Below are 24,258 nucleotides of genomic sequence, written 5' to 3'. Positions count from 1 at the left end.
CATTTTGTAAGTAATTATTGACATCAACAATGGCGGGCTACTAGTTTATTTTTTGATTGAAAATTTTACAAATTTTATTAAAACGAAAACATTAAGAGGGGTTTTAATATAAAATTTCTATACCTTGTACTAACATTTATCTTTTAAGAACTACAAGTCTTTATATCCATGGATCACTTTAACAGAATGTTAATAATGTTAATGCCATCTTGTTGATTTATTGTTATAATAAACAAATACAGTCCTTATGTACCGTATGTTGAATGCATATATCCATCTTGTGTCTTATCTTTCCATTCCAACAATAATTTACAGAAAAATATGGCATATTTTGAAGATGGTTTGAATTGCGATTAATTGTGATTAATTACGATTAATTAATTTTTAAGCTGTAATTAACTCGATTAAAAATTTTAATCGTTTAACAGCCTAATATATATATATATATATATATGAAATATATATATATATATATGTATATATATATATATATAATATATATATATATATATATATGTATATATATAAGAGGATCTGTGTACAACAAAAGAACTGGCTAACTTACTTAGCAAAAGTCCGCTAGCTTAAATGCTATTAAATGCTAACGCTTTTTTACAATGCTCTTAACAAATGGCTCAGACACACATTCCCACAAAAAATGGCTAAATATACCTTTAAACTAAATTACGAATGCATTCAAAAAAATTTGGGTTGTTCCGATCACGTTTTTTGCTCCCGATCCGATCCCGATCGTTTTAGTTTGAGTATCTGCTGATCCCGATAATGCCCGATCCGATTGCTTTTTTTTTTTTTTTTTTTGCTCCCGATTCAATTCCAATCATTCCCGATAATTTTTCCCGATCATATACATTTTGGCAATGCATAAAGAAAAAAATGAATAAAACTTGGACGAATATATACATTCAACATACAGTACATAAGTACTGTATTTGTTTATTATGACAATAAATCCTCAAGATGGCATTTACATTATTAACATTATTTCTGTGAGAGGGATCCACGGATAGAAAGACTTGTAATTCTTAAAGGATAAATGTGACTTTGTATATTGTGACTAAATATTGCCATCTAGTGTATTTGTTGAGCTTTCAGTAAATGATACTGTAGCCATTTAACTGTTCTGCCCAAATGCATGATGGGAAGTGCAACCATGACTGTGTGTAGTGGTACCAATTGATGTATCTTCTCTGCGTTGGGAAATAACATAGGGTGTTAAGAAAAAAATCAGTTACTACCTTTCATACCCACATTGCTTCCCACGATATTTCCAATCGTAGGGAGAGGGATTGTAAGGCTTTAGCCAATTAAAAAAGGCTCCAAAGGCTGCCAAAATTCACTCTACTCATTTTACGCTGCCTTTTAGCTCTATATATAGGTAAAACGGTGCCATTACAGATTGAGCGCGACAATGTGTGAATGGGTCGTGCAGCGCATGCGTTAATTGCGTTAAATATTTTAACGTGATACATTTCTTTAAAAATTAATTACTGCCGTTAACGGGATAAATTTGATAACCCTACCTTAAGCCTAAGCTAAAGAGTCTGGATGAGTGTAACATATTATGTCTGTAACGTTAAATAAAATTAGAAAACGATTTAATTAAAATATATATATATATTAAAAAAAAGGCATGTCGGATATTTTTTTGCCGATTCCGATACTTTGAAAATGACGTGATCGGACCCGATCACATCTCTAAAAAAAAAAAAAATCCTTAGCTCAAACAAAAACATAGCTTATGTTGGTCTTAACTGGGAGCAGATGGATTCAGCCATGTGAAATGAGGTAGACTAGAGAGCCGTGTCCCCACCCAAATCAATAAAAATAAATACAAACACTTTCAAAACAAACCATTACAACGCCAATTTCATTAAACGAATACTCGAAGCGGCAAAATTTAATTTGAATCTTTTTTTTTTCTAATCGAATACTCGAGTTAATCGATTAATCGTTGCAGCACTAACTCGATACCAGAGCATTCGCAGTCATTCTGTCCGATTTTTGGGGCATTTACAGATCTCTAGCTGTTCATTTACAGGTCATTTCCTGTTGAGTTTGAGTCACTGCCTATTCATTTGGGTGATTCGTAGGTCACTTCCTGTTCTGTAACTCAAAATAAACAGGAAGTGACCCATAAAATACCCAAAATCAACAAGAAGTAACAGAAAATCAACAGGAAAATTACTTTAAATGGCCCAAAATTACCTCATTGCATGGCATTGGCTGCCACTGACGGCCATAGACGTTCAATCCGTTTGAAGTGGGAGGGATGGCAGCGAATGAACATTCGTTCATTCGCTGCCATCCCTCCCACTTCAAACGGATTGAACGTCTAGTAGTGATAAACTCATTCCAATTCACAGCAGAAGCTTGTTTTTCTCTTTATTAGTTGTTTGTAGACTATCTTAGAATGATTTCCTGACCAATGTATCGATAATCGTTGTATCGCAATATCGTAAGCTTTGTATCGCATATCGTATCGTGAGGTAACGAGGTTCCCACTCCTAAAGCCAATAGTCTAGCATATTAGTGTGCAATTGAAAGCTGCCACAATATTTCAAGGCACTCTGACCATCTATGACCCAGCATTTTTATTCAACTGGGTGGATTTAAGTTGTGTCTACAGGGAAAATGCCACCTCAACAACAGATGTCTATACTGACAAGCAATCTTTCCTTCCACAAGAGAAATAGGTTCTCAACACTGTACCTTTGCATGTTTTTTTGTCCGACAGAAGGGCATATCCTTTGGGGCAGGTGCAGAAATAAGATCCTGGAATGTTTTCACAGCCAAGCGAGCATCCGTGATTCCAGTGGGCGCATTCATTCACATCTAAGGTACACAGCAATAAGGAGTAAATAAAGTTTCAGTCAAAGTTGAGAGCTTAAAATGTTTCTCTGGAAACCAATTCTCAGGTACTTGAATATGTAAATGCTTTTTTTTTTCTTTTTAAAATCAGTTACAGGACACTTATTTATTCAGCCTCACTTGTTACCAGGGCCGTGCAGATAGACCGATGGAGGGGCACGTGCTCATAGATCAAAAGCGGCACATGAACAAAAACTTAATACACCTTACAACAAAATAACTTCCAGATTAACCAGCTTTACAGTATAATTGACTGTGACTTTGACAGGCTTTAATTGGGAGGAGGAGAACAGTAAAAAGAAATCAACACTGTCATCAACACTTTCTGGCTGTGACTCAGTCAGTCTGCCTCTCTTCTTCCTTCAACCTCTATATCAAAACCTCCTTACTCAACTTGTTGTTCATCAGAGAACAAACCAAATTAGATGTTCACTGAGCCACCATCATTACAGTTTTTTCAAAACTATTATTTCATTATCTGGGTCTTTGGAAAAGACCAGATAGTGTTGTTCTACAACTTTATCCCTGATCTTTCTTTATTCATCTTATTCTCCGTGTTTTTTCGGTGCGCCGCGCAGCCCAAACCATTTGACTGATCGGCACCATTGAAGTATCGAAACGTCCAGAATTTTCGTGCAGCGCAGGCTTTTTTTTTTTTTGAACGGCCCATAAAAATTTTTGTTCGCCCGTAAACGGCTAATTTCCGAAAAAAAAAACAAAAAAAAAACGTTTTGACCAAATCACATAATTTGGGCATAAAAAAATTCCGAGACTGTGAGGGGCATAAAAGTTGTATGCAGAATTTGGAAAAAAAAAATAATTTTAAAGATTTCCTGGAAATTTGCCCAAAATGTTCCTATTCATTTTTAATGGAAAAAAACGGCGTGCCGCACAGCCCGAACCGTTTGACCGATCGGCACCGTTCAGGTATCGAAATGACCGGAATTTTCGTACGAAGCAGAGAATTTTTTAAATGGCATCGAAAAATTTGCTGTTCGCCCGTAAACAGCAAATATCCGAAAAAAAAAAAAAAAAAAATTGACCAAATCACATAATTTGGGCGTCAAAAATTCTGAGACGGTGAGGGCTATAAAAGTTGTAAACAGAATTTGGAAAAAAAAATTAAATTTTAAAGATTCCCTGGAAATTTGCCCAAAATTTTCCTATTCATTTTTAATGGAAAAAACGGCGTGCCGCACAGCCCGAACCGTTTGACCAATCGGCACCTTTCGCGTATCGAAACGACCGGAATTTTCGCACGAAGCAGGGAATTTTAAAAATGGCACCGGAAAATTTGCTGTTCGCCCGTGAACGCAGATTTTTCGGAACAAAAAAAAATAAACTTCCAAAATGTATGTAATCCTACCATTTTTGACCAAATTATATAATATAGACATCAAAAATTCCGGGACAGTGAGGGGCATAAAAGTTGAATACAGGATTTGGTAAAAATTTACGGTTGCCCGGCTTAGCGGCACACAGATTTTTAATTTTATTTTTTAAATGTGTTTTCGGTGTTCAAGTACTTGGTCGCGTGCCGTGCACATGCCTTCTTGTTACCTTACCTTTTGGGTAAATAGGCAGCTCACAAAATATTTTACTCGCTTATGCATTCCAAAGACCCACATTTTAGCATGCACTCTATTAAAAGTCACTTTTACACAGTCTTACCTTCACAATAGGAGCCTTGCTTACTGAGAGCAAAGCCCTTGTTGCATTTACAAACTCCCTGCTCAGCTGGTTTTGAGCACACATTGATACAGTTTCCGCTCTGTTCATCACATCCTGAGGGAAACGATACTGTTATTAATGAACAATAGTTTTCAGCATTACTAGAAAATATACAAATCCAATTCACCTTTTGATGCCAAAATGTTAAAAAAATATATCTCATTGGCTGCCATTGACAGCCATAGACTTTCAATCCATTTTGATTGGAATTTATTGAACATTTTTGCTGTCAATAGCAGTGAAACATGATCATTCAATTGCAGCCATCTCCACTGGAATGGATTTAATTTCTATCACTGACATTGGCAGTGAATGAGAGATTTAAAAAGATTTAAAAATCACTTGTCTTTTGCTTTCAAATACCATATTTTTCTTACTATAAGTCACAGCCTTTTCATAGTGAGTTGCGACTTATACTCTGGAGCGACTGTGTGAAATAATAAAAATAATTGTTATTTTCACATTAAACCGCAAGAGAGCGGTCAGGACCTGTGTTTCAACATTGGTGGTAACTTATTATAACAAATAAAAAACAACTGCGAGGGGCTAAATGAAATGGCACCAAAAGGAAAATCATACTCTGCAGATTACAAGTTACAAGTAGTGAAATATGTAGCCGAAAACAATAATCGAGAGGCAGGAAGAAAATTAGGAGTTAGAAATTTGTAAGGGACTGGCAAATGCTTAAGTAACTCTTACTCAAATGAAGAGGGGGAAAAAAAGCTAATTGCTAATGGAGTGTACTGATGGTTTGCTGAACTTGTTAGCATGCTCGTTATGCTATAGATATCTGCGTAACTCTTAATAGTTATGTTACGTTAACATGCCGGGCACGTTCTCAGTTAGTTTATGCGGCATGTAACATTAGCATACCGTATACTTATTCAGCCTGTAGTTCTCTATTCTATTTTTATTTGAAACTGCTTTCAAGATGGTATGGTGTTGGATTTTATCAAATAAATTTGCCTTAAAAATGCGACTTATATATGCTTTTTTTCCTCTTCATTGCACAATATTGTGTCTTATTATCAGCTGCTAAATCAAGTTGAGAATGTTAATTAAAGCAACACTTGGCAGTTTTTCAGTTTTGCTTGATTTTAGCGACACCGGTGGACAAAAGAGGTAGTGTTTTGCCTTACGGAAGACTGCATTTCCTATGAAGACCAGCGCACACCCGAGCAAAAACATCCTAAATGTCATGTCGTAAAATCATAAATGAATAAATAAAATCACTCTCTCGGTCACGTGATTTCACAACATTTCTGTTTCCAGCAGCTGTGTAAAGGATGAATAGTCCAGTTCTGGCTAAACAATAGCATTTGACGGTTAGCAACTGAGTGGCTAAACACCCCACCCCGCCCGTTTTCGTCAGTGCTGACGAGTTCAGTTGAGGGCAGGTTTTTTTTTTCGTCAACGATGACGATAACGAAAATATTCGTCAAAAAACAATTTTTTCATGACGACGTCACGATGACGGGCTTAAAACGTGTCTTGGGAGACTAAAACATAATAACATGGATGCCAGTTGTTGTCTAACGACATGAAACCAGATGAAAATTCGTAGTTTCTGTCATAAATTCACAATGTGTGATATTTTCTTATTGTATGTGTAGTTAGAACGCATTTAGCAGCGTTTGGTCGTGTAACTCATGTGATGTGCAGCGCTCCCCGCCCCACACACAGGCTGAAGCATATGCCCATTCCAGGCTCCTTTTGTGAAATGTGTCAGGTGCTGCTTGGTAAGTTTTGTTTTCTTATCTTGGCTATGCAATATTGCTTTAGCCTTTAAAGGTCTGTGCTGTTGTGGTGTTAGCATAGAGTTCGTGTTATAATAGGGTTCACACTAGCATTAGCATTTAGCGCGGCGACTCGGTGACTTCTTAAACTCTTGGAAAACATTTTACATACAGTTCGTAGCGTCCAGATGAGTTTATTTAATTGCAAAGAATGTTTTCCTGCTGAATATGTATTATCATCATAAAAATGGCGATTTCCTTGTTGACTCTATAGTTATGTGCTCGTCTGTCATGTTCATTCGAAATTGTTGGAAACCTTTATTTATTTATTCATGGACTAAAACTTTGAAGTTTATTGGTGAAAATATTTTGAGAATTGTCAACTAAAACGAGACGAAATTTGAGTTTTCGTTGACTAAAACTAGATGAAGATGAACACATTCTGAAATGACTAAAATATGACTAAGACTAATAAGTACTGTGGTACCTCTACATACGAAGTTAATTTGATCCAGAGCCTTGTTTGTAAGTCGAAATGTTTGTATGTCAAGTAGGATTTCCCCATAAGAATACATTATGATTCCATTAATTCGTTCCACAGCCTGAAAACCTACACTAAATTCTCAATAAATACTGATGTTGCAACTGCAAATATCAATTACAAAGAGCAAACCAAAGAAATTATAAATAAAAATTGGAAGAATAATAGCAATAAGAATTATAATACCTGTCATTATGTAAAAATAACGGGTTCTAATGTGGCGAATGTGTTTGCGTGGTGTACTTGAACGCATCGTGTGGCTGACTTGATAGAGTGAGCCTTTTTAGTTTCACTTTGTTTACTTGCTGCGTATTGTGTTACACAAGTTCATGGAATAAATAATTAGAAACTTGACCTGGCGATTTCTTTGGCGATGTTACCACAATAATAATTGCCACCTTAAATTATAAAGACTGGCGAACGGAGGAGGACCGTCATAGACCATCGACGGCTGTATTGTTGAGCGAGCCATATCACGGATTCACACCCCAAGCTCATATTTTCATATCAAAGCTATCTTCATATCAATGATAACGGTACACATCACCTTTTTCCATTTTTTTTTCACCACCTGCACTAACATTGTTGTAACCCATGTTGATTTCTCTCAAGAAAATCTGCCATGCGTCCATTTTGGGGGAAAACAAAGAAACTGGTGCTGTCATAGATCGTCGTATTTCGAGCATGTCGTCAGATGTAGAAACAAATGGCTAGTCAAATTTTACGTCCAATGTCGAAAGGATTGTGTGTCGAAGCGATCGTATGTTGAGGTACCACTGTATTTTCTTCCAAAAGACTAACACGAAAATTAAAATGGCTGCCAAAAACAAAACTGGTTAAGGGTGGGGAGCTTGGCGAGTGAAAGCCCGGCCAATGTCTATTCCTATATCCTACACCAGTGGACCCCAAACTACGGCCCGCCTCCACATTTGGTCCGGGCCCCTGAACAAAAAAGTGTTATTTATTTCCTGGCTTTTTTCTGTGAAGAACCTATTATATTATATTATTATTATTATTATTATTATTATCTTTAAATTTATTTACTTTTGTTCCGTGAGGAATCCAGAAGGGTTATTTGATTGTGGCTTTCTGAAAAACAATACATTTATATATTTAGGCACTCCTGCAATCGTCACACATTTTCTGTTACAAACTGGCACCGGCCCCTCATCAGACAATGGGAAAGTTATGTGGCCCATACAGGAAAACGTTTGGGGACCCCGGTCCTATACTATCTTTTTTTTCCTCCTCAGAAAAAACTTTTTTGTCTCTTTTGTTGCTCTGCCATCTTTGCAGCATTCGCAAAAGTGTTTGAATCGACTCCTGTGACGTATGCCATAAAGCAGTCAGCACATTTGTAGTTTTTTGTGTGTGGCAGGGTTCCTGCAGCCCTCCTCAAAGTTAGTTAGTGCTGGTGAAAGCGATACAGACTCCCTCAATATATAAGAGGTGTCATTCCACTAGCTGTCAGTCGACATATTGTCACAAATGTTATGAAAATATTTTATAAAGGTTGAAAAGTTACCTAGTGTTGCTTTAAAATACATCGTAAATGTTATTATGTTTTTAATTATTCTTTTTAATTAGTTGTATATTTTATTAAATAAATTACTAATAATAAAATAATCAATTTAATAATAAGAAAATAAAAACAATAATGACATTAATAATGACATTAATGTATTTTTTATGTATAGTGCTAATTCACTACAATAATAGTAGTAAATAAGTAGTAATAAAAATAGATGTCGAGGAGAACCTGGAACTAGGGGTGGTGAGTCCGCCATTGGCTGCATGTCAGGATGAACCACTTTTATATCCACCGGGACTTTTGACATTTGCTTTATACTGACATCCACAGCGTCTCCACCGGTGTACTTGTTGACATGTTTTATTGCTTGCGATGTGCCGTCAGTATAATATACGTACTCGAGGAAAACCGCTAGTCCCAGCAAATCAGACCTGAGCAAACGACAGACCAGCATGAAGCACACAAGGAAAAAAAGGAAAGGGACTGGAAAGAACTTGCGGTGTGTTTACTGAAGGGGCTGATCTATGATGTGCAGGGCTTTTCCGTTATAGTCCGAAGAGGCGATGGCGCTTTCCCCTTGCAGACCAAACTGGACCCAGAATAGTCTTTTGTCTCCGTGGTCAATAGAAAGTGCCTTCAACTGTTGTGAGGTTTTAATCAGTGTCATTTGTGTGTGTCCTGTCACATCCGAACGCTGGACGCTTGGGGTCATTCCACCAGATAGCCAAAACAAAAACCTGTAGAAAAAAATATATAGTGTTTGAGTGGAGTACAGGCAAATTGACAATCCCAAAGATTTGATTGTCAGAAGTTTCTGAAATATCATCCCTGTATTTACTATTCTCATTTATTCCTCTTTCCATAGACTTCATATTTATAATGACGGGACGCGGGGCTGATTAATAGGGGGCCTATCTCCGTCAAAGCTCACAGAGTGGAAACGAGTTTTTTACGTTGAAAATTCTTCTGAATAAATGCTTAAATCCCTGAATTCTTTATCGATATGGATGTAAAATAGTCTCGATTCTTGGTTAAAAGCAAAAAAAAAAAGTGCAGTTAGCATTTCTTTTATGTAAATATGTCGAATGTGCTGCTAGTCTTTGAGCCACTGTGGCACCGCCGTACCATCACAAAGAGCTTTTACCGTTGAAAATTATTGTGAATAAATGCTTAAATCCCTGAATTCTTTATCGATATGGACGTAAAACAGTCTTGATTCTTGGTTAAAAGAAAAAATAAAAATAAAACGTGCAGTTAGCATTTATTTTACACGAATATGTCTAATGTGCTACTAGTCTTTAAGCCACTGTAGCGCTGCCTTATCACCACAAAGAGCTTTTACCGTTGAAAATTCTTCTGAATAAATGCTTAAATCCCTGAATTCTTTATCGATATGGACGTAAAACAGTCTTGATTCTTGGTTAAAAGAAAAAAAAAAATAAAACGTGCAGTTAGCATTTATTTTACACGAATATGTCTAATGTGCTACTAGTCTTTAAGCCACTGTAGCGCTGCCTTATCACCACAAAGAGCTTTTACCATTGAAAATTCTTCTGAATAAATGCTTAAATCCCTGAATTCTTTATCGATATGGACGTAAAACAGTCTTGATTCTTGGTTAAAAGAAAAAAATAAAAATAAAACGTGCAGTTAGCATTTATTTTACACGAATATGTCTAATGTGCTACTAGTCTTTAAGCCACTGTAGCGCTGCCTTATCACCACAAAGAGCTTTTACCGTTGAAAATTCTTCTGAATAAATGCTTAAATCCCTGAATTCTTTATCGATATGGACGTAAAACAGTCTTGATTCTTGGTTAAAAGAAAAAAAATAAAAATAAAACGTGCAGTTAGCATTTATTTTACACGAATATGTCTAATGTGCTAGTCTTTAAGCCACTGTAGCGCTGCCTTATCACCACAAAGAGCTTTTACCGTTGAAAATTCTTCTGAATAAATGCTTAAATCCCTGAATTCTTTATCGATATGGATGTAAAATAGTCTCGATTCTTGGTTAAAAGCAAAAAAAAAAAAGTGCAGTTAGCATCTCTTTTATGTAAATATGTCAAATGTGCTGCTAGTCTTTGAGCCACTGTGGCACCGCCGTACCATCACAAAGAGCTTTTACCGTTGAAAATTATTGTGAATAAATGCTTAAATCCCTGAATTCTTTATCGATATGGACGTAAAACAGTCTTGATTCTTGGTTAAAAGAAAAAATAAAAATAAAACGTGCAGTTAGCATTTATTTTACACGAATATGTCTAATGTGCTACTAGTCTTTAAGCCACTGTAGCGCTGCCTTATCACCACAAAGAGCTTTTACCATTGAAAATTCTTCTGAATAAATGCTTAAATCCCTGAATTCTTTATCGATATGGACGTAAAACAGTCTTGATTCTTGTTTAAAAGAAAAAAATAAAAATAAAACGTGCAGTTAGCATTTATTTTACACGAATATGTCTAATGTGCTACTAGTCTTTAAGCCACTGTAGCGCTGCCTTATCACCACAAAGAGCTTTTACCATTGAAAATTCTTCTGAATAAATGCTTAAATCCCTGAATTCTTTATCGATATGGACGTAAAACAGTCTTGATTCTTGGTTAAAAGAAAAAAATAAAAATAAAACGTGCAGTTAGCATTTATTTTACACGAATATGTCTAATGTGCTACTAGTCTTTAAGCCACTGTAGCGCTGCCTTATCACCACAAAGAGCTTTTACCGTTGAAAATTCTTCTGAATAAATGCTTAAATCCCTGAATTCTTTATCGATATGGACGTAAAACAGTCTTGATTCTTGGTTAAAAGAAAAAAAATAAAAATAAAACGTGCAGTTAGCATTTATTTTACACGAATATGTCTAATGTGCTAGTCTTTAAGCCACTGTAGCGCTGCCTTATCACCACAAAGAGCTTTTACCGTTGAAAATTCTTCTGAATAAATGCTTAAATCCCTGAATTCTTTATCGATATGGATGTAAAATAGTCTCGATTCTTGGTTAAAAGCAAAAAAAAAAAAGTGCAGTTAGCATCTCTTTTATGTAAATATGTCAAATGTGCTGCTAGTCTTTGAGCCACTGTGGCACCGCCGTACCATCACAAAGAGCTTTTACCGTTGAAAATTATTGTGAATAAATGCTTAAATCCCTGAATTCTTTATCGATATGGACGTAAAACAGTCTTGATTCTTGGTTAAAAGAAAAAATAAAAATAAAACGTGCAGTTAGCATTTATTTTACACGAATATGTCTAATGTGCTACTAGTCTTTAAGCCACTGTAGCGCTGCCTTATCACCACAAAGAGCTTTTACCATTGAAAATTCTTCTGAATAAATGCTTAAATCCCTGAATTCTTTATCGATATGGACGTAAAACAGTCTTGATTCTTGTTTAAAAGAAAAAAATAAAAATAAAACGTGCAGTTAGCATTTATTTTACACGAATATGTCTAATGTGCTACTAGTCTTTAAGCCACTGTAGCGCTGCCTTATCACCACAAAGAGCTTTTACCATTGAAAATTCTTCTGAATAAATGCTTAAATCCCTGAATTCTTTATCGATATGGACGTAAAACAGTCTTGATTCTTGGTTAAAAGAAAAAAAATAAAAATAAAACGTGCAGTTAGCATTTATTTTACACGAATGTCTAATGTGCTACTAGTCTTTAAGCCACTGTAGCGCTGCCTTATCACCACAAAGAGCTTTTACCGTTGAAAATTCTTCTGAATAAATGCTTAAATCCCTGAATTCTTTATCGATATGGACGTAAAACAGTCTTGATTCTTGGTTAAAAGCAAAAAAAAAAACAAAAAACGTCCAGTTAGCATTTATTTTACACGAATATGTCTAATGTGCTGCTAGTCTTTAAGCCACTGTAGCGCTGCCTTATCACCACAAAGAGCTTTTACCGTTGAAAATTCTTGTGAATAAATGCTTAAATCCCTGAATTCTTTATCGATATGGATGTAAAACAGTCTCAATTCTTTGTTAAAAGAGCAAATGACCGGGCAGTTAGCATTTCTTTTATGTAAATATGTCGAATGTGCTGCTAGTCTTTGAGCCACTGTAGCGCCGCCTTATCATCACAAAGAGCTTTTACCATTGAAAATTCTTGTGAATAAATGCTTAAATCCCTGAATTCTTTATAGATTTGGACGTAAAACAGTCTTGATTCTTGGTTAAAAGCAAAAAAAACGTGCAGTTAGCATTCATTTTACGTAAATATGTCGAATGTGCTGCTAGTCTTTAAGCCACTGTAGCGCCGCCTTATCACCACAAAAAGCTGTTACCATTGAAAATTCTTGTGAATAAATGCTTAAATCCTTGAATTCTTTATAGATATGGACATAAAACAGTCTTGATTCTTTGTTAAAAGAGCAAATTACCGGGCAGTTAGCATTTCTTTTATGTAACTATGTCGAATGTGCTGCTCGTCTTTGAGCCACTGTAGTGCCGCCTTATCACCACAAAGAGTTTTTACCGTTGAAATTTCATGTGAATAAATGCTTAAATCCCTGAATTCTTTATAGATATGGACGTAAAATTCTCGATTCTTTGTTAAAAGAGCAAAGAACCGGGCAGTTAGCATTTATTTTATGTAAATATGTCGTTTGTGCTGCAGCCGCTTCATGAAAACAAAGAGCTTTTTCCGTTGAAAATTCTTGTGAATTAATGCTTAAATCCCCGAATTCTTCATAGAGATGGACGTAAAACAGTCTGGATTCTTGGTTAAAAGCTAAAAAACTGGGGCAGTTAGCATTTATTTTATGTAAATATTGCAAAGTATAATGCCAATGCTGTAGCGGCTAATTGCTCCCATTGATTTTTTTTTTTTTTTTTTTTTTTTTTTTTCACAACGTTTAAAAATGCATGCATAGTACGAAAAATATAACAATTACCTTGAATCCTCGAACAAATCACTCCTGAGACAATCGTTCCTGTTTGTATGCGGTACAGCTTTTGTACTTTTTTCAACCTAAATGCGGCGTTAGATCGCTGCGTGCATGTGTTTAAGAATTACTCCTCTTGATGTGGGCAGGCCCCCTATTTGAAGGCGAGGCGCACTGTATGACGGATGTGACCCGTCAATACCATTATGAAGTCTATGCTCTTTCAGTATTAAATCATTGGCTGCCATTGATGGCGTTAGTCGTCCAATCCAATTTGACTGGGGGGCTGACAGTGATCGATCCATTGCTACTTGTCCACCAGTCAAATTGGATTGGACAACTTACGCCATCAATGGCAGTGAAGCATGATCACTCAATGCTAGCCTTCCCTCTTGTAATGGATTTGATGTCTATAACTGTCAATGGTAGTGAATGAAATCAGATCGGGACTTGGTAACAGTACATCCTTAAAATTAGATGACTAAAGCCCTTTTCACACACGTCCAGGGAAATTCCCGTGTAAGGTGACGCGGGATTTACTCGCGTCATTATTTCCACGAATGTAGAGATGTCCCGAGAATGACGCGGGTTGGACACTTTCACAGACTTGTCCCGTGTTGCCCACTAGCGCTGTCTGTGCGGGGAGGGCTGCTGGTGTGATTTTATAACCCGTACATTATGTCATTTGGTCGGCATCGGCCGTCACAATGTTGGTCAAATCGTGTTTAGTTCCAGAGGGAACGTTCCCAACGTTGTAACTGCAGCCAAGTCAAGCTAATCAAGACTATTTTAACCAGGGGTCCCCAAACTTTTTCCTGTGAGGGCCACATAACTTTTCCCTTCTCTGATGAGGAGCCGGAGTCAGTTTGTAACAGAAAAAGTGGGACAATTGCAGGAGTGCCTAAATGTAAAAATTTGTTTTTCAGAAATCCACAATCAAATAAACCTTTTTGGATTCTTCACGGAACAAAAGTAAATAAAATAAAAATTATAATATAATATAATACAATATAATAATAATAACACCATTAATTGAATAGATAATAACCAAATAACCCTCTCTGGGTTCTTCACAGAAAAAGGCCAGGAAATAAATAACACTATTGAGAAAAAAAAAAAAAAATCAAAATGCTCTCTGGTATTGTTTAGGGGGCCGGACCAAATGTGGAGGCGGGCCGTAGTTTGGGGACCCTTGATTTAAACAGAGGCGATCCAAGAGAAAGGTGTCGAGATATTAACCTGCGCCATTCGAAACCTCTGCCACCCTTGGTATTTTGATATCTGCTCTCTGCCTACTGCTTATGTTAGTATTATTAGTCCCCGTCGACCTACTGTCACGGACCCATTGTGTTATTCCCTCTTTTCCGCGATCGTGTGTGTTTTTGTTTATATTTGATAAACCCTTGAACGCGTCCCTCCATTATTTTTTTGCTTTGAAGTACAACCTTGTTTCCGTAGTAGTGGACCCTAGCATCGGCGACAAATAAACCACACATTTCCAAAAATGGACGATGGATTCTCTTCCTCGGCTCTACGATACCATTACAATTTAACTTTATGTTTTCAGTTAAATTTAGCTATTTCAAGCTTACTATGTTGAAAACAATGTTTGTTTACTGCTTTTCATCTTACTGTGAAAAGAGAGGACGTGACGGTCGGCCCGCCATGATATTTATGTCATCAGCCATTGTGCTGTAACCTCGGAATTTAACGCCTGCTTTCACACACACCGCTTCCAGGGAAAGTCCTGGACATTATACTAAGACGCGACCTGTGAAATGTCCACGTAATCTCTGTGTCAGTCGATCCGATCTGTTCGCATACAACTGCTGCACGTTTAAATCCCGAGATTTTCCCGGTGTTTCTTCGTGTGTGAAAGGGGTTTCGGTCTCTCAATGCACAAATACCTAATCAGGTCATCCCTAGTCGAGATATAAACGTTGACTGTTGTTGGTGTTACCTTTTAGTAGGGTCGATCACAATCGAACTCGGCTGATTCAAGTGCCTAACAAGAGTCTTTTCATTTTTCCCGTTTGTATCCATCCTCTTGATTCTACCCTTTTCCCTGCTCGTCCAGTATACGGTGTTCCAAATCCAGTCTACAGTGAGGCCCGAGATGTGTTTGTCAGATGAGTACAGTTTCTGTGAAAAAAGACAACGTGACTATTTGCATCTATTTAAAGACAAACCAAATTGGCTTCTGGATTGGTGTTACTTAACGTCAGATTGGATATATGCTTGGAGACAATGCCGAAACCACATAGCTAATACAACAGTGCACACACATACCAATATTATACATCTTAACCGATTTTTTAAACTAATCAATCCTTCTGGAAAATATTTTCAACTGATGACTTGGTCTTTTCCTTGAAAATGCCCAATTGCCAGTATCTGACTCTGACTATTAGCTCTGTTGTTCACCTGTTTGTGTGCGCCTCTCACAGACGATTTGTAGATGATTCCCGCATGCTTGTCCACCCAGTAAATTCTTTCGTCTCTAAAATGGAAATCTAGCAGCATGGATGACGCCACCCCAGATACCAGCCGTCTGTGGTTCTTCCCATCCAGGTCCATCCTGTGTATGGCTTTACCATGGCCAAAGATCAGGAAGGGCTGCAAAGCTAAACACAGGCATTGTTGCCATCATCAATCTGTCGAATAGCATCTTCTATATCTACAATGGGGTTAAGTTTGAGCTGCTGTGTTGATAGTCTTGTTCTCTAGAAATAAAAGATGGTCGACTTTGCATTCATTCAGCAATATAGAGAGCTGTGGCAACTAAGACTTCATCTATGTTTCAACAATGTCAGAAAAAGAGTTATTGAGTCATAACCTCACTAATGGCAGACCTTGACATATGTGTTTGCGGTGTTGTTCTATCATGTTAATATACTATTTACGTGCAACTATGGTTACCGCCTTGACTCTGTGGAATGAAGGAAAACAATGAGGGACGGCAGACAAACAACATAATGAAATTGAGGTTCACGGGACGGTCAACATTAATCTGAATCTTTGGGATGTGTTCATTCGACGCTATATGAATCCATGTATCACTTTGCTGAATGCTGGCATTTGATTAAAACGTTCGGCCATTCAAACCACCGAAGATCAAACTGTCTGGATTGTGTTGATGTGTTCAGAGAGTCACTGATTTATAATGGAGTTCTGTTTCAACAACTTAAGCCGAATCTATACTTAAGTTGGAACATGACATATCACTCTGACTTACGATGATGCAACAATAAAATCATGTTTATAAATAACTTCTAAGTAAGTCTGTCGCAATATGCAATAATTCCATTTATCGCACGATAAATAAAAAAGAAGGCGGTAATTTTTCCGCTGCAATTTATCGCCTCGCGGGCACGTTAAAAGCTCGGATTCCTTGTTACCAACCGCGCAAAATGCATCTTCGTTCCAGGTCTGGCAAAAACTAGCGCCGGAGCCAATCGTTCCCATTATATCCTATTGTTCAACGTATACCGGCCGCATCAGTGCTCCGGAGAGACTGCGGACCATCTACGGCGCGCCGGTGTTGTTGACGTGTGGGCGCTCCCGTCAGGAGTGACATTTCACGCGGTGTGGCTATTTTTCGGCACAACGCCGGATATTTACAACAAAGTCCGCCAAAACATTGTTACCGACTTGGCTGCTACGAACAACCTCGCTTTGACAACGTAGAGCTGAAGGAAATTAAGAGCGCTGTGCTTCAAACGTGTCCTGTTTATGAAAGTCGATTGTCATATGCTGGTGTTGTGTAGTAATGAGCAGACGTGACTTCAGCGGAGCATGCTAACTTTTTTAATGCGCACACACACTCGATATCATGAAATAGCAAACTAGATGTACGTCCCATGCCATTGGCTACGTGAGCCCAGAGTGATTATGGGACACATAGTCCATATACTACATCGATAAATTCTAAACTGTCATGACTGAATGGAAGTTAAGGCCAAATCAATCCATACCAGTGGCTACAGATAATGCTGCAAATATTGTTAATTCAGTACGTGACACAGATGGATTCGGACCACAAATGGAATGTCTTGCTCATGTAGTAAACTTAGCTGCTAAGAGAGCTGTAGCAATCAACAGTGTGCCCTGCCTCACTTTACAAACAGTAAAGATTGTTCTCAGCACTTTTATACAAATTTTTCAGTAAGGAGTAAATAAATAAAATAACAAAAATGTTATGCACTAAAATGCATGTTTATATGACGGCAATTTAATTTTTGCTCGTTAGCAAAAAAACAAAACAAAACAAAAAATCGAAACAATATAATATTTTTTTTTTTTTTTTTTTTTTTACAGAGCATTAAATGTATTGATTCGGATCGAAAATTGTGTCCCCCATTTAAAAAAATCGTACCGAACCGTGACTTAACTGTATCGTTGCATTCCTATGGAAAACCATTGCAGAAGCTATGGTGGGAAAGTTTTCATTTGCCTAAATGCTTAAGTTATTAAGTGCAATTTTTTTTTTTTTTTTTTTTAAACGCATTTTATTTATTCTGTGTTTCTGTGCGGTATGAATATTGTTGTCTTTTACTTAAGAGGCATGGTCTATTGCTTTTAATTGTGATTTCTTATCGCATTTAAATTGGTGTACTTGATCTATTACTATATACTGTATTCTCACTGTGTTATTGTAAATTGGTTTAAAAAAAAAATTGAGGGGGGGGCGCAATAATATCGCATATCGCAATAATTTATGAGAATAATTATCGCACACCAAAATTTGCTCTCGCGACAGGCCTACTTCTAAGCCACAAATATCTGAAAATACAATAAGCATGCCTATAATATTTCTGCCACAAACTGTATCTTGGTATCTTAAATTTAGGACCGTCTGTTTTAGCAGTTTTGGTGGCACACTGTACTAACAGGTGTGTAACACTGTGTACAATTGCCTTTTTTTTTTTTTTTTTTAAACACTTAAACGTATTGACGAAGGAACAGAAAGTGTAACTGCTTCACATTCTTGCCACATGTTGACCCTGTAAATAAACGGTGTGACTCAGCCACTGGCTAGTGGACGTAATGGCTAACGATGTCCTTTTGCGACTACATTTACTCATTCAAAACACTATCATGTGAATGTAGTATAGTAAAGCACAACATAGAACAATAAAGTACACCGTGCTACCTCAACAATGTGGCAGCTTTACATTTTTTAGGGAAAAATTAGTAGAACAAATGGTATATTCCCAAAATACGTTATATATTTTGATATAATACTTTGATAATATTCAGTGAGAGAAGAAAGCGGTATTTTGACAACACTTTGGTTTTATTATCTTAAAAATATTCTTAAAACTTGCTTACACACTTTTGTTCTTAATTTAAAAAAATAAACAAGAAACAGACCTTAAGCAATACTGTATGATTTATGTACGAAATCACACATTCAGCACGTATAATTTTAGGAAGTAGTAATGAATTGATCTAATTCGTGTGTTGGTCCTGTATGTACAGTGGTATGAAAAACTATCTGAACCTTTTGGAATTTCTCACATTTGTGCTTAAAATTATCCTTCAAATGTCCGCTGATCTTTTTCAAAATCACACAGATGAAAATGTAGTGTCTGCTTTAATTAAAACCACGCAAACATTGATGGGATTTCATATTTTAATGAGGATAGCATGCAAACAATGACAGAAGGGGGAAAATAAGTAAGTGAACCCTCTGCCTAAGGAGACTTAAATAGCAATTGAAACCAATTCAGGTGTGTGCCCAATCACTGATGAGTGGTTTAAAGCTGCCCTGCCCACTATAAAACACACACCTGGTAAGAAGTGTCTTAATGAGAAGCACTGTCTGATGTGCATGATGGCTTGGTAAAAAGAGCTGTCTGAAGACCTGCGATCAAGAATTTTTGAGTTGTATAAAGCTGGGAAAGGATACAAAACCATCTCTAAAGGTCTGGATGTTCATCAATCGACAGTCAGGAAAGTTGTCTACAAATGGAGATAGTTTGGCACTGTTGCTTCTCTCCCAAGGAGTGGCCGTCCCCCAAATATGATGCCAAAAGTTCAGGGCAGAATACTCAGAGAGGTAAAAAAGAACCCTAGAGTGTCTGCTAAAGACGTATAGAAATCACTGGCACAGTCCAATATCTCTGTGCACACATCATCGATATGTAAAGCTATGGCCAAGAATGGTGCTCATGAGAGGACTCCACAGAAGAAGCCACTACTGTCTAAAAAAACATTGTTGCTCATTTAATGTTTGGAAAAAGGCACTTGGACACTCCACAAAAGGTTTGGCAAAATATTTTGTGGACTGATGACAACAAAGTTGAATTATTTGGGAGTAATACACGTCATGTTTGGAGGAAAAATGGAACAGCTCACCAAAATCAACTCATCTCAACCATGAAGCATGGTGGAGGGAGCATCATGATTTTGGGCTGTTTTGCTTCCTCAGGGCCTGGACAACTTGCAATCATTAATGGAAGAATGAATTCAAAAGTTTATCAGGATGTTTTGCAGGATAACCTGAGGCTGTCTATCAGACAGTTGAAGTTAAAATGAGGATGGATGCTGCAACAAGACAATGATCCAAAACACAGTAAATCAAATATAAGTAAATCAAATTCAGAATGGTTTCAGAAGAACAAAATACACGTTCTGGAGTGGCCTAGTTAAAGTCCTGACTTGAACCCCACTGAGATGCTGCGGCATGACCAAAAGACAGCAATTCATGCCAGACATCCCAGGAATTTGACTGAACTACAGTAGTTTGTGGAGAACACCGGGCCAAGATTAGTCCTCATCGATTTGCTAAAATGATCTGCTGCTACATGAAGAGTCTGGTTGAAGTTATTGCTGCCAGGGGAGTGGGGGCACAAAATATTTAAATGTGATGGTTCGCTTACTTACTGTATTTTTCCCCTTTTGTCATTGTTCGCATACTATCCTCATTAAAACATGAAAACCCATAAATGTTTGGGTGGTTTTAGTTAAAGCAGACACCAGGTGTTTGTTTATAATGGGCAGGGCAGCTTTAAACTGCTCATCAGTGATTGGGCACACACCTGACTGAAAAACCAATTTTTACCAAACAATTTAAGTCTCCTTAGGCAGAGGGTTCACTTACTTATTCCCCCCCTTCTGTCATTTTTTGCATGCTATCCTCATTAGAATATGAAATCCTATAAATGTTTGGGTGGTTTTAGTTAAAGCAGACAGTTTTTTCATCTGTGTGATTTCGACATTTCACATTTGATGGTGATTTTATGAAGAAATGTGAAAAATTCCAAAAGGTTCAGATACGTTCTCATACCACTGGATCCATGTATGCATGTTTTTAATTTATTCCAGATAATTTTGTAGTCCCCTCCCCAAAACGATAGCATCCCAAGGCTCCAGTTTAAGACAATTAGGTTATACAGGTGTTTATCGTGAAGTATCCAGTTAACAGACATAATTAAACTAAAACAACACAGGCCAAATGTACTATAAATTATGTTTTTATATGTTTCCACAAACTTACCTGCACAGCTGCCGTTCCTGCCCACCCTTGTCCGTCTCTCGTCCCAGCACGCCGTTCCCAGGGTCATGGCGCCGCTGTTTTGCGCCGTGAGATAGACCAGCGCTGCCGTGAGCGTCACCGCCAACATAATCCCAGTCACTTTACCTCAGGCATTACCACCAAAGGCAACAGCGTGGACGAATTTCCTCAAGCCAAGCGACATTTTTGCGTGAACCGTTTGCATGTCACTCTGGCAGCAGTTTGGTGAGGAGACGGTGCAGCCTCAAATACAAGGAGGTGTCCAAAGTCTCAAAATGAAGATGCTAGAAAATTGTGTGCAGTTCTAGCTCACGCCCCAAATCGGCCCCCATGCTGCCAGTCTGTTTTGGAAGCAAAGATTGAAATTCCTGACACCCTCTTGGTAAATTTTGCACATGCAACCCCAGCGTTGGAGCGAAACCTCCTTTAAGTCAGTGTCCCAGGCAGAATGTGGAAAATGCCAGCTATTAGGCCATGCCCTGAAGAAAGGTCTCACACAATAACATTTTGGCCTCACTCCTCCCCCTTGGGATACTTCTCCCTTCTCTGTGTAGAGGTCGAATTGTATCTTGGAGAGTAAAAAGATGTGTGAGGTTGGTTCTTAGGGTCAAATTTGATGCATTCATCTGATTGTGACCTGGAGCGTAATACAGAACAATGGAAATGATGATCACTGTTGTAAGGTCAAAGACTGACATTGGGTTAGGAAATGGGGTAGACCCTGGACTGGTCACATACAGGGTTTGGACAAAATAATGAAAACACCTTTAAAAAAAAATCAACAAAACGAATTTATAATGGTGTAGATCAGGGGCCCCCAACGACCGGTCCGTGGCGCATTTGGTACCCGGCCACGCAGAAATAATAAATGATTTATTAACAACTGCTTTCTGGCCGATTGACTTTGGCCTGTGCCGCTTAACACACCAATATCCCTGTCTACTCTAGACAACTACAGAATGGGAGGTCGTCATATAAATGCATTGATTGGACTGTTAGCAGTACATCTTGTTTTGTATATCTATGTGCGCTTGTCCTCGATAGTAATGTCTGACGTAAGGTGGGCGCATCACATTTGTTCCCGTAAATAATTAGCCCCTACACTAGAATGACTGAAAAACAGACGTCTTTGGACAGATTTTTTTACAGGGAAAAGAGAACCTCACGAGCCACAAGATGAGCCTACAACCTCAAAGAAAACTAAATCTATGCTACTTCCCAATGACTAAAGACCCACGAACTGCGAAGGAGTGGACCCGTATGTGAATAAACAGAGTGTTTCGAGCACGTCTGTGCAACAGGAATATCAGCTTGTAGAGATCGCAAATCACGGTAACCTTAAATGTAAATTTGAGACAACAACTCTACCGAGGTTCTGGATTAAAGTCATTTCGGAATATCTTGACATCGCTAGGAGAGCACTGAAACAAACGAAACAAGCTCAGGCCTCCCACTGATTCAGCGGGTGAGTTGTATTTTCCCTGCACTTAACACGACGGGGCTAAAAACAAATGTTGTTTTATATTTGCTGTATTGTTCTGACAAATTTGGCATGCGTGTAACGTTAAAAATGACCGCGAATGTAGCGATTCCAAAGTACACACTACAAACTTTCTTTAAAGAAGGGAATATTAACTTACGTTTGCCATGTTAGCTGCCTGCACACAACTGCACGCAGCTCTCACTTAACGACTTCTCCGTGTTGTCAAGCATTAATTTACACCATTTTCGTGTTGCACATGTATGTTTATGATGTAAATAGTTTTTTAGCACCGTTGGATAACATTTAGAGTCCAACTGAATATAAAAGAGGGCTTTTTTCACCGCCACAAAAGCTTTGGGAGCAACATTTTATCAGGGTGCAAAATTTGACAGAACACCGGTCCGTGGAAAAAAAGAACCAAATTACTCCGGTCCGTGGTGCAAAAAAGGTTTGGGACCCCTGGTGTAGATGAGCCTTTTGCGGCAATTACAGCCTCAATTCTCCGAGGTTTTGATTCAAACAACTTGTGAACTTATTCCAAAGGAGTTTTGACCCACTCTTCAGTTAGAATACCCTCTAACTCTTTCAGAGATGATGGCGGTGGAAATCGATGTCTTAATTGAATCTCTGAAACCGACCATAAATGCTCAGTTATGTTGAAGTCTGGGGATTGTGCTGACCATACGAGATGCTCAACTTCATGAGAATGTTCCTCATGCCATTCTTTAACAATTATGTTCAATGATTATGATGCCAAAACATTAGGTGTTTCCATTATTTTGTCCAACCCCTTGTATTAGTAGCACACATACAATATTTTGCCTAAACTTCTGTGGAGTGTCCAAGTGCCTTTTTGCGAACATTAAACGAGGAACAATAAGTTTTTTTTTTTTTTTTCTACCTCCTCCCATGAACACTATTCTTTTCTGTACTTTTACATACATAGTTGATGTGTGCACAGCGATACTGGACTGTGCCAGTGATTTCTGTAAGTCTTTAGCAGACACTCTAGGGTTCTTTTTTACCTCTCTGAGTATTCTGCGCTGAACTCTTGGCGTCATCTTTGGTGGACAGCCACTCCCTGGGAGAGAAGCAACAGTGCCAAACTATCTCCATTTATAGACAACTTCTCTGACTGTCGATTGATGAACATCCAGACTTTTAGAGATGGTTTTGTAGCCTTTCCCGCTTTATACAAATCAACAATCCTTGATCTCTGGTCTTCAGACAGCTCTTTTGACTGAGCCATGATGCACATCAGATCAGACATTAATTACCAGGTGTGTGTTTTGTAGGGGACAGGGTAGCTTTAAACTATGGCTGTCAAAATGATCGCGTTAACGGTCAGTAATTAATTTTTTGAATTAATCACATTAAATTTTTGACGCAATTAACGCACATGCCCCTCTCAAACAGATTAAAATGACAGCACAGTGACATGTGAACTTGTTACATGGTTTTTTTTTGTGTTTTGTCGCCCTTTGCTGGCGCTTGGGTGCGCCTGATTTTGTAATTATTGACATCAACAATGGCGAGCTACTAGTTGATTTTTTTGATAGAAAATTTTACAAATTGTATTAAAACGAAAACATTAAGAGGGGCTTTAATATAAAATTTCTATAACTTGTAATTCTTAAAAGATAAATGTTAGTACAAGTCTTTCTATCCATGGATCGCTTTAACAGAATGTTAATGTTAATGCATCTTGTTGATTTATTGTTATAATAAACAAATACAGTACTTATGTACAGTATGTTGAATGTATATATCAGTCTTGTGTCTTTCCATTCCAGCAATAATTTACAGAAAAATATGGCATATTTTATAGATGGTTTGAAGTGCGATTAATTACGATTAATTAATTTTTAAGCTGTGATTAGCTCGATTAAAAATTTTAATCGTTTGACAGTCCTACTTTAAACCACTCATCACGCACCT

At 37.6% G+C, this 24,258-nt stretch overlaps 1 protein-coding gene across 1 annotated transcript in view; it reads right to left on the bottom strand.

Moving 5' to 3' along the window:
* The window catches only part of egf (epidermal growth factor), a 49,828-nt gene extending 26,612 nt beyond the window's left edge, over positions 1-23,216 (bottom strand). The window contains exons 1-7 of the mRNA XM_057849345.1: positions 20,820-23,216; positions 15,743-15,942; positions 15,279-15,460; positions 8,938-9,165; positions 8,657-8,859; positions 4,561-4,674; positions 2,731-2,853 (exon numbers count right to left, since the gene is read on the bottom strand). Of these exons, the coding sequence (XP_057705328.1) occupies positions 2,731-2,853; positions 4,561-4,674; positions 8,657-8,859; positions 8,938-9,165; positions 15,279-15,460; positions 15,743-15,942; positions 20,820-20,946 (1,177 nt within the window). The 5' untranslated portion in view covers positions 20,947-23,216. The remainder of the gene's footprint in view (positions 1-2,730; positions 2,854-4,560; positions 4,675-8,656; positions 8,860-8,937; positions 9,166-15,278; positions 15,461-15,742; positions 15,943-20,819) is intronic.
* Between the last annotated feature and the right edge of the window lie 1,042 nt (positions 23,217-24,258).

Source organism: Corythoichthys intestinalis, chromosome 11 (assembly GCF_030265065.1).
Source record: "Corythoichthys intestinalis isolate RoL2023-P3 chromosome 11, ASM3026506v1, whole genome shotgun sequence".
NCBI classification, from domain to species: Eukaryota; Metazoa; Chordata; class Actinopteri; order Syngnathiformes; family Syngnathidae; genus Corythoichthys; species Corythoichthys intestinalis.
The sequence above is the reverse complement of the archived record's forward strand: the minus strand, read 5'-3'. Positions and strand labels throughout refer to the sequence as shown.